We start from the raw sequence: 11,615 nt of genomic DNA on the forward strand, positions 1-11,615 counted from the left end.
GTTCTGAGTTCTGCTGAAATACAAATCAAAGACCCGTGCTCAACCCGGACCACTTCTTGGTTCTCCTGCGTTGAGGTTCCAGGTTCTCCAGTATGGGTTCCACAGGCAGAAGCTCCAGCACCGCCGTCACTCTGGTCAGAACGCCGTGTTTCAACAGGTCGTCAGCTGGAGAAACTCTGAACTCGTCTGCATGAGCAGCTTTACACACTTTGGCTGGTTTAACCCGTTGGTTTTTCTTTTTTTAATGTCGGCACCGCAGAGCGCCGGTCTGCTGACGGCGTTCAGATGCTGTGCTCCAGAGGAGCCGTTAGGACGGCGCTGTTCAGGAGCAGAACGTTGTCCAGGCTCTGGGCTTCAGTCTGGACCGAGCAGAGCTGCCGAGGAGCGCCGGACGGAGTGAAGCGCCACGCTCGCTGTGCTCACAACCCGCCGGCATTCAGACTGCTGACTGCAGTACCGTTCAGGAGCAAACTGTACCATGCAGGACCGACCTGTCCTGTTCAGCACCAAACTGTACCGTGCTGCACCATCAGAATAGGCGCTGTGGAAACAAGGCTCCTGAGTCGGGCCTCTGTCGACTCCTATCTGCAGTCCCGTGGACTCCGTCTCCACCGGTTCAGGCTCTGGTCTCCCTCAGAGTCAGCTCTCATGGAGCTGTAGTCTCCAGCTCCGGCGGATTGGACGGAGCAGCATGATGCTGCCTCCACCGTGCTTCACGGTGAGGTTCAGGGTTTCACCACATCTCTCTTTACTTCCACTTGTCAAAGCTCTCCACTCCATGGAGCGCCTCTCCATGTTCCCATGACTCTTAGAAGTCCTGTCTTCCTCCGTTCAGATGAAGGTAGCTAGGTTTTCCTCTTCCTCCCTTAGCCACCCCGCCCCCCGCCGTGTCTCTCCTCCTCCTCCTCCTCTTCCTCCTCCCTCAGTGTCTCTCCTCCTCTTCCTCTCTCAGTCTTTCTCTCTCCTCTTCCTCGTCTGGATGTTCCATCTCCTGCTCAGTGAGTTTCTCTCCTTCATCAACGCTTCTCTAATATTTTAAATCGAATATTTCCAACATCTCAGGGCAGAAACCGGCTCATAATGTGGATTTTATTGCTCACGGAGGAATTCCAACTTCAGTCTATTTATTTGGACGGATGATGATGGAAGTGAATTTATCAATGAAGACAATACAAATGGTTTTGATTTTTATAGTGTGAGAAGGTTGAAAACATGGAAAGACAATTCAGCGGGAGAACAAAATCTATTCTCTGTTTAAAAAAAAACAAAAGATCTGACTAATTGCTCCAGATCATTCATTTGATGACAAATTCTTTAGTTGAAATAAATCAGGACGATGACAGCCTGGGACCCTCGATAGCTGGAGACAAGCCTGCGTTCCAGCTCTTCCATGGATAAGTAGAATGTCTGAATTACAATTTGTGAACATTTATATAACATATAGATTTCTTTAAATTCATTTGCAAGGTGTGTGTGTGTGTGTGTGTGTGTGTGTGTGTGTGTGTGTGTGTGTGTGTGTGTGTATTAGTCAATATTAGTCTGCTAGACTAATATAATACACTAACATGCTACTTCTATTAGTATATTAGTCTTCATAGAGTCACTTGTTTTTGCATGTGTCTGTCTTTTGAGTCTGGAACTACATAACTACAACATCTCTGTTTCAAACAGATTCAGAGATACTTAAAGCAAAATTAAAATACAGATGAGAAGCTCTTCTCTTTTTAAACAATTAAAAAACCTCTGAAATCACTTTCAAATTAATTCCTGAACTCCTCTTTCAGAGCTCTACTTTGACTAGATTCCAAAAAGTGTTCAACGGAGGAATAATTTCACATCACGTCATCTACACCAGAATCTGAAGATTTCTGGAAATATAAGGAAAATAGCGCTTTGAATATAAATAATTCTTTTAAATCCAGCTAAATATTTCTGGATTTATTTTACTCCAAAATTAAATTAATTAAATATATAATTAAAATCTAAATTATATAAAAGATAAACAACAAAGTCTGAATGTGATGTATAGACAGTGTGTTACAGATAGATGTCAGTACACTGGATGTATTTGTTTTCTGCATTTTCATAAAATTGATTTCCTTATTACAGTTTTTCACAATAGCTAAATCACTAAACCCCACTGCCTGAACCAAACTCTCAGGGGCCTAAACTCATTTTTTGAATCAAACACTCTTTTGGCAAAAACTTAAACTCTGTTCAGGTCCTGTGCTCAATTTGCTAAACCTCAGACTCATTCTCAGTCACTAAACACATTTCACAACATTTTTGCAAAATTGTAATCACTGGCAGCAAAATGTGAACACAACTCCAACACAGCTGTCATCTTTTACACACAACAACTCAAAATTGAACACACATATTTCTAATGATGTGATCAGACCAAGAGCGCACAGAGACAAGATGCTGGAGACTGAATCTCCAGGACCGGGACCATGCAGTAGTGTGTTTTTGTTATGCATTTATTTTTTGTTATGACTGTGAATTTAGATATCACTTTGACTTAGATGCTTTTTTTTTTTTTCCTAAATGCATTTCCAATATGTAAAATAAAAATTTTCTGTGCACTACACACTCTGAAAACTGTTGGTTACTGTAAAAATAACCCACATTGGGTGGAATTGCTGACCCAGCGCTGGGTCCAAAAGGGACTGAGCCAATGCAGGGTTATTTCTACCCAGCTGTTTGGGTTGAAGAGTTGACCCTGATGCTGGGTCAAGATTTATCAGCGGGTCTGGGAAGGTTACTTTACAGTAAAAATGTAAACCCTCAGAATTCAGAAACACGTGCCCTCTGCCCTGCAAGGCTGTCAAACCCTCCACTGGAAGCCAGCTGGGGTTCAGTGCAGTTCATTGACATGTAGAGGAAAAGATTTGAACTAACAACCTCACAACTATAAGATAACCACTCTACCAACTAAACCACAGCCACACATCCATAAGGAGAGGGATGTCATATGTCTTTTCCTTCTTAGCCATTTCAGTAATCTTCTGTGAGAACACAGGACTCCAGTTTTCTGTTGCGTTTGTTGCCAGAAGTCTCCAGATGCAAGAAGGAGAAGGAGCTGCAGGAGTGTTCAAAATGGTGATTTTGTTCAAATCATCAACTCACTCTGCTGGGTCGACACAATTCATCTAATTTTGGGTAAAAGTGACCAAATCTGCACAAAATCTAGGGCTACCCAGGAAATGGGTTAATGGGAAAAGAACCCAGCAGGTTTAAAGGTGTGGACTGCTTGCTGTGTCCTCAGTTATTTCATGTAGTGTCTAATGAACGATCTGAGGTGAACATGTTTTTACCTGCTGTGTGTGAGATCTGAACGCATAGTGTGGTTTTGATCACAAGAGAACTGGTTTTGAGGCGATAATTCGGTTTTGACAGAAATGTCTGAGGTTTTTGTGAATGCAGTGTGGATTTTTGGATTTGTGTTTAAGGTTTTGAGAAAATGGATGGAGGTTTCAAGAAATGTGTTTTAGCAATTGTGAAAAACTGTAATGCATTTACAATGCGTAAAATAAACATGTTCTGTGCTACACACTCTGAAAACTGCTGGTTACTGTAAAAATAACCCACACTGGGTGACACTGCTGACCCAGCGCTGGGTCCAAAAGGGACCGAGCCAAAGCTGGGTTATTTCTACCCAGCAGCTGTTTGGGTTGAAGAGTTGACCCTGATGCTGGGTCAAGATTTATCAGCGGGTCTGGGAAGGTTACTTTACAGTAAAAATGTAATCCCTTAGAATTCAGACACAAGTTCCCTCTGCCATGCAAGACTGCCAAACCCTCCACTGGAAGCCAGCTGGAGTTCAGTGCAGTTCATTGACATGTAGAGGAAAAGATTTGAACTAACAACCTCACATCAGCTGAACAACCACTCTACCAACTGAGCCACAGCCACACATGTGCACAGGGAGAGCTATGCCATATGTGTTTTCCTTCTGAGCCATTTCAATAATCCTCTGAGAACACAGGACTCCAGTTTTCTGTTGCGTTTGTTCCAGAAGCCTCCAGATGCAAGAAAGAGAAGGAGCTGCAGGAGTGTTCAAAACGGTGATTCTTCTCTTCTCACCTCATTTTGGGTAAAAGTGACCCAATCTGCACAAAATCCAGGGCTGCCCAGAGAATGTGTTGGGAAAATAACCAGCAGGTTTCAGAGTGTGGACTGCTGCTGTGTCCTCAGTTATTTCATGTAGAGTCTAATGAACGATCTGAGGTGAAGATGTTTCTACCTGCTGTGTGTGAGATCTGAACACATAGTGTGGTTTTGATCACAGGAGAACTGGTTTTGAGGCGATAATTTGATTTTGACAGAAATGTCTGAGGTTTTGTGAATGTAGTGTGGATTTCTGGATTTGTGTTTAAAGTTTTGAGAAAAAGGATGGAGGTTTCAAGAAATGTGTTTTAGCAATTGTGAAAAACTGTAAAAGCTTAATTCACAAGAAGCATGCATCTTATTTTAAATAATTCGGGTTTTTTTGACATCACTGCATACACATCTTAGAAATAATAACACAAAGACGCCTTGTGAACAGGAGGCGTTCATGATGTGACAGGACTGTGTTTCCCACAAGTGGAACCGGAGCAACGCCGTTCATCACCTCAGAGGACAACGGAGCTGAAAGCATGAGTACCAAACCTCCCATTTGTTTCTCTTGCTGTCAGTAGAAAGCAGTTTTACTTGACATCGTAATCACCCCTGTGGGACAAATAAATGACTTTCTGTTCAATTCAATTCAATTCAATATGTAAGCCAGTCAGTAATCAGCAGACAGCTCAGGGTGAGAGCGCTGTATTGGTACTCATGCTTTCAGAAAGGAGAATCAGCTTGTCTGTCGTGTTCTTCTCTCTGGGTCCTGCAGGTTCCGGCAGTACCGGAGTGAAGGAAAGCCAGAACTCCTACAGCGTCTTCTCCAGACGAGGCGTTCCGGCCCCGGCCAATGGGAAGAAGCGTCCATCAGAGGAGGGTGAGGGCAGGCGCACGCGTCCACACGGGTACAAACCCAAGAAGCGAAAGACGACCGCGCCGCCCAAGAACGCCCTGACGCGTCTGAACGAGCTGAGGCCCGGGCTGCCGTACCGGCTGGAGTCCCGGAGCGGTCCGGTCCACGCGCCGCTCTTCGTCATGAGCGTGGAGGTGGACGGCCGGATGTTTCGGGGCTCCGGGCCTAACAAGAAGAGCGCCAAGCAGGACGCGGCAGAGACGGCTCTTCGCTCCTTCATCCAGCTCCGGACTCCGACATCCGACTTCACCTCGAACCGGGTGGACTTCACCTCGAGCCGGGTGGACTTCACCTCGAACCGGGCTGACTTCACCTCGAGCCGGGTGGACTTCACCTTGGACTGGGTCGACTTCTCGCATGCGCTCTTCAACGCCTCTGAGACGTCCGTGCCTCCAGACAACCCCTCTCACGGTTCTGTCAGAGCCGCAGGGTCAGAATTATCCGCCCCGATCCCCCGCAAGAACCCCATCATGACCCTGAACGAACTGCGGCCCGGACTCCAGTACCGCCTGCTGTCGGAGAGTGGGCGGAGCCACGCCAAGAACTTTGTAGTGTCGCTGGTGGTGGAGGGTCGGACCTTCCGTGGTTCCGGACGGAACAAGAGGCTGGCCAAGGCCCGGGCGGCACAGGCCGCCCTGACGGCCCTGTTTCACCTGCAGCCGGACCTGGAACCGTCACGGCAGCCCGTCCCCCGAGAGGGTCCACAGCTCCACCTGCCACAGGTACAGGGCAGCCGGGCCACGCCCCCTCGCTGGAATCATGTTGACCAGCAGGGGAACCCCAGTAATCTGTGACGACGGCTATGAGAGTGGACCAGTCAGTTCACACGTCTTGTTTCCATGGCGATGTTTCAATCAGAAAGTCATGTTTTCCCCAATTTCCAATGCGACCAGACTCTTAAGAGTTTTCAAAAATTAGAATTTTACCTGTTTCCAGGGAGTGTTTTCACAAAGTTGTCCTTTCCCCGTTCCCAGAGACGCACTTGGGGGGGTTCGAAGAGTTGTGTTTCTACCTCTTTTTACAGTTGCGTTTTCCACGTTTCTATCAAGACACAGTTGGAACGTTTTTCAAAAGACCACCGCCGTGTGAATAGAATCCCGAAATGCTTTGAAGTTTTTAAACTTTCACTTGAAAATATTGCGTAAGCTGGTGTGAACAAACGGCTGCTCCACTTCAGCCCCGTCCTCTCCCTCGCTTCCTCTCGTCTCACGCAAACCGGACTTGAAAAGTGTGATTGCCCCCTTCAGGTCCTCGCCGACACCGTTTCTCGTCTCGTTGTTGACAAGTTCGGTGAACTGACCGACAACTTCACGTCTCCGCATGCGCGACGGAAAGTCCTGGCCGGCGTCGTCATGACAACAGGTATGGAGCGTTCACTCATTCCCAGACAGGGTTTTTAAATGCTGACTTTCAATAGAAAGAATTGAAGAAAGTAATCTAATTTATGTAACTACGTTAATATATTTTCCATAATCATTTAAATTTAATATATAGATTTATTTTAATTCAATTTATGTAATTAAAATATGGGCACCAGTTATTGGAAATGTGACTGACTGAACAGCTTTGAATCAATAAGCCACTGAACTTCACAATGGGGACTTGAAACTACAGTTTATTTTAGATTTCAGCCTCAAGTTTCACTAAAACCCCAGAAAAACCTCTCCTGAGATTCACTAGGCGGCGATCTCAAGTCAAAATGAAAAACTTTCAGAGTTCCAGATCTCTGTTTCCATGTCAACGGTGCTCGGAACCACTGAAAGTGCAGCCTTTTGAAAACGAAAATGGGACTGTTGGTTTGAGGACGGCGGCTGAAGGACTGACAGTGAAGTGTGCTTTCCAACATTTCTTGACAGCACCATCTAGTGGCTTTAATAAATAAATTCATGAGGAATCATCTGCCCTTCACGAGCTGCTGGACACAGATTGGGCTACATCTCCTGAAAGAAAAGTGACTTTATTTACCAGCAGAACAGTACTGAACAACACAGATAACCCAATGGACTCTATGCACAACTTCACCACTTCCTGAATTTCAGGAGGCTCCTTGTTTCCTGTCTTTCATGATAGGACGAGCTGATTAATCCAGGTGTCCCTGACCTCTGTAACAACAACAGTATTGGTCAGACACACCTGCAGGAAACAAGGAGCCTCCTGAAGTTCAGGAAGTGGTGAAGAAGTGCATAGAGTCCATACTCAAATGTTTGGCATGGTGTTTATAAAAGTCTTGGACTGAAAGCGGGACAGTCACCGGAATAGCATTTAAGATAAACTGAACTTATACCGTGACTGTGAAGAAGAAAAGAGAGATTTTGGACACGTCGAATCAGAAAGGATCGTTTGGAGGACTGGAATTCTCATGTTTGAACATCGGAAGAGGAAACAGCAAACCGTTTCTGCCGTTTCTGTGGAAACATCGTTTTCCAAATGTCTCGCTAACCGGAAACTCTTCTTCCCTGGAGGCCCGGATGTGCGGCAGGCTCAGGTCATCTGTGTGTCCACGGGGTCAAAGTGCATCAGCAGCGACCACCTGAGCCGCCGCGGCCTGGCTTTGAACGACTGCCACGCCGAGGTGGTGGCTCGCCGCTCCGTGGTCAGATTCCTGTACTCCCAGCTGGAGGTCTTCCTCTGGTACGCTGGCTTTTCAGCCCCGGGGCCGTTTCTACGGCAACCGTTTCACACAACTTTCTGAGAACGCTCTGGCGCCAGTCACCTGTAACAGCACTCCAACACATTGCCAATACACCGTTTTCTGTGTGCAGTGACGATGAAGATGAGCACCAGAGGTCTGTGTTCATGAGGAGCGAGGACGGCCGAGGCTTCCGCCTGAGAGACGGCGTCCAGTTCCACCTGTACGTCAGCGCCTCGCCGTGCGGAGACGCCCGGATCTTCTCTCCTCACGAGGTGGCAGTGGATGGAGCCCACGGAGGAGACGGTCAGCGTCACATTTATATCAGAAAAAGCAAAACTAGAAATGACAAAAATACTATATATAAATAATCAAAATATAAATTGATGTATAGTCATTTTCTTAAATGTTTTTTTCTGAATGTCTTTCTTCTTGTCTTCTTCGTTGGTGGTAGATCAGGCACACAGGCCTCCAGCCAGGAAGACCCGCGGTCTGCTGCGCACCAAGATCCAGTCCGGTGAAGGAACCGTTCCGGTTCCGGTGGCTTCTGGAAGCTCCGGGGTGGTTCAGGGGGAGAAGCTGCTCACCATGTCCTGCAGCGACAAGCTGGCCAGGTGGGTTCAGGAGGAGCGGCGGTCCTCCAGCCTCAGCCTCAGCTCAGAGGAGTCTAGTGGAGCGTTGGCGTCATTTGTCACCAGCCTCCTCCCCCTCCCCCCTCCTCAGGTGGAATGTTCTCGGCTTCCAGGGCTCCCTGTTGACCTTCTTCACCCGGCCCATCTACTTCTCCAGCGTCATCCTGGGCAGCCTGTACCACGCCGACCACCTGTCCAGAGCCGTGTACCGTCGGCTCAGCGGCGTGGAGCTGCCCAGCGGCTCCTTCGTCCTCAACCGCCCTCTGCTCAGCGGTGAGCGGGCGTCCTGCTGACGTCTGCTAGCGTCCGCTACGGGAAGGCGTCGGGTGTGACGACTTGTGCACCTCCTCTAGGAATCAGCGACGTGGAGGCCCGTCAGCCGGGGAAGGCTCCGGACTTCAGCGTCAACTGGGCCGTCGGAGATCCGGGGTTAGAGGTCGTCGACGCGACCACGGGGAGGGACGAACTGGGTCCACCGTCCAGACTCTGCAAACATCAGCTATACAGCCGCTGGAGGCGTCTGCACTGCAGGGTGGCTAATACTGCTGAGAATATGCTGATACACACCGCTGAAGCACAGCTAATTCCCTCTGTGTCCCTGCAGCTGTCCTCCCTGCTGAGGATTCGAACCGGGACTCCTGGCAGCTACTACCAGGCCAAGCAGTGTGCGGTGGAGTACCACAGCGCCAAGCAGGCGGTGTTCCTGGCGTTCCTGCGGTCCGGACTGGGCTCCTGGCTGAAGAAGCCTCCGGAGCAGGAGCAGTTCGGAACCTGGAGTCCCTGAGCGGACCGCTCTTCACACTGCTCCGAGGCAGCTCGGGCGACCTGGTACAGACTGCGTAGTATGACGGCTACTAACTAACTACTACCACTAACAGCTCCAACTTGTTGGCCAACATGCTTAGTAGGTCATTTTCAGCATTTCTGTGTTGTTTGCCAAATGTTTCCATGTAAACACAAAGGTTTTCGGAAACAAGAACATTGCATTTTCCGTTGAAAGGCTTGTGTTGCTTTGCTCAGTGTTCCTTGGTTTGAGTTAATTTGCCGGATTTTCTCTCCGTGCAGACGACGTAGACTTAAAGCAACACAACTACAACACATCTTGGAGCATATCTGGAAATAAAAACCCTGTGAAACTCGACTGGTTGACATCATTTCTCTTTTACAAAGTTGCTGCACCTGTTAGGAGAAAAGAAATCAAATTTTTCGTGGAGCCATAAAACATGTTCACGATCTGAAATCAGGAAACAAATGAGAAAAAGTTGCTGTAGAAAAGTGTAGGTTGAAATAATGCTCTTCAGTGTCTCTATTTGGTTATACATTATTACATTATTATATTATATATTTATTTTATATTTACGGTATATATAATACTTATTATATATTTATTATATATTATATATTTATTATATATTTAATTATATTATATTATTACATTATTATACAGCCATTATTGCAGCTTTAAAACATTGTGATTTCTTCTTTCAGATGCAAACAGCAAGCAGAGACAGAAGTTAAAGAGTTCATTTGTTTTTCTGTCTTTGGTTTTGAGTCCAAACTTTAACGTCACTGATCCAGCAAGTCCAGTGATTCCTCTGGAGGCGGCTCTGAGGGTCTGAAGATCCCGAGGTCCTCTGAGGTCCTCTGAGGCTGAGCTGAGCTCAGGACTCCTGGGAGCAGGCTGAAGGCTGACACTTCAGCCAGACACCTGACCAGAGCAGAGGACTAACGGAGCCAGAGCGCCACCATGTGGCTGCAGCAGTGTAGGACGCCACACTTTGTTTCTCTACTTCCCCTCCCTTCTCTTTGTCCTTTCTATAAGACCTTTTTCCTAATCGTTTCTGTATTGTACAATATTTATCATAACTATACCTGAACAGTATTCATCTCTTCTTCTTTATTCATCTTGGACAATCAGAGTGCTTCTTTCCAGATCATCTTTTCAAACAATGAAGTCTGTTTCTCCAGCTTCTTCTTCATCCTGCTTCCAGTTTGGATCCTCAGCCATGGAGATATCTGCTTTGGTATCTTTTCCAGGATTTTGTTTGTCTGTTCCCACACGGGCTCGACCTGCCAGCAGTCCAGAAATCCTGGAAATGACCAGAACGCTTCTGCTGACAAGACGGCCCGACAACTCCGAGCCGAGTTCTACGTTCAGAGTTGAGAACTGCTCAAAGATACAAACCGATACCACCAGCACCAGTACCAACCTCTAATTAAAGCCGCAAGCGGCATTGGACGGCACCTCGCCCTCTGGCAAGGTGGCCCCACTGAGGCCGTCCTTGCACCTTGATGACTGAAGTCCCGGTCACTGGGAACCTTGCTCCTCCATAAACAACCATTTTCATGACTTGACCTCATTTCCTGTTGTAAATGGGCTTTTATTTTGAAGGAATTATGACCTAATATTTTGGAAACATAGTACATGCTTCCACTAATACTGTTTACCCTGAAATTATGAAGCTGTTTTGTTAAAAATGTCATTTTTAAAAAAAAAGTGACTTTTATTTTGAAGGGGTGTGAGGCTTTTATTTTGATAGTCATGTGTGCTCCAGTTTAGCAAACACCAATATATCCATCTTGCTCCTCAATAACATCGATTTTCATGACTTGATCTCATTTTGTTGTAAATGGGCTTTTATTTTGAAGGAATTTTGACCGTGTATTTTGGAAATGTAGTACATGCTTCCACTAATACTGTTTAACCTGAAATTAGGAAGCTGCTTTGTTAAAAATGTCATTTTTTTAAAAAAGTGACTTTTATTTTGAAGGGGTGTGAGGCTTTTATTTTGATAGTCATGTGTGCTCCACTTTAGCAAACACCAGTATATCCATCTTGCTCCTCTATAACATTGATTTTCATGACTTGATCTCATTTTGTTGTAAATGGGCTTTTATTTTGAAGGAATTTTGACCTAATATTTTGGAAACATAGTACATGCTTCCACTAACACTGTTTACCCCGAAATTATGAAGCTGTTTTGTTAAAAATGTCATTTTCTGCAAAAATGTGACTTTTAGTTTGAGGGGGTCTGAGGCTTTTATTTTGATAGTCATGTGTGCTCCACCAATATATCAATTTGAGTGTCAGAATAGTATCATTCCATACCATTGTCTGTCTGTGCATCAATCTATCCATGCATTCATCCATCCATCCATCATTTATCCACCTATTAAAGACTGATTTCAGGTATATAGTGTGTGTCAGGTGATATTTCTGCAGGGTGACAGCTGTTTAGATCATTCCAATGTGTTTCAATTGTTGCTTCCTCAGTGGCTTGCTGCTGCAGGGGCACTGTTGCTTCAGTCATGTGTGATTTGTGGTCACGGAGCGCCA

At 46.2% G+C, this 11,615-nt stretch overlaps 1 protein-coding gene across 1 annotated transcript; it reads left to right on the forward strand.

The window, feature by feature from the left end:
• Positions 1-4,640: 4,640 nt before the first annotated feature.
• On the forward strand, positions 4,641-9,062 carry LOC115385030 (double-stranded RNA-specific editase 1-like). The gene is made up of 9 exons (XM_030087110.1): positions 4,641-4,644; positions 4,877-5,739; positions 6,265-6,379; positions 7,480-7,648; positions 7,780-7,952; positions 8,101-8,260; positions 8,370-8,551; positions 8,632-8,810; positions 8,883-9,062. The coding sequence occupies exons 1-9, from the start codon at positions 4,641-4,643 to the stop codon at positions 9,060-9,062; spliced, it is 2,025 nt and encodes a 674-aa protein (XP_029942970.1).
• The last annotated feature ends 2,553 nt before the right edge of the window (positions 9,063-11,615 follow it).

Source organism: Salarias fasciatus, unplaced genomic scaffold, assembly GCF_902148845.1.
Source record: "Salarias fasciatus unplaced genomic scaffold, fSalaFa1.1, whole genome shotgun sequence".
In the NCBI taxonomy this organism is placed as follows: Eukaryota; Metazoa; Chordata; class Actinopteri; order Blenniiformes; family Blenniidae; genus Salarias; species Salarias fasciatus.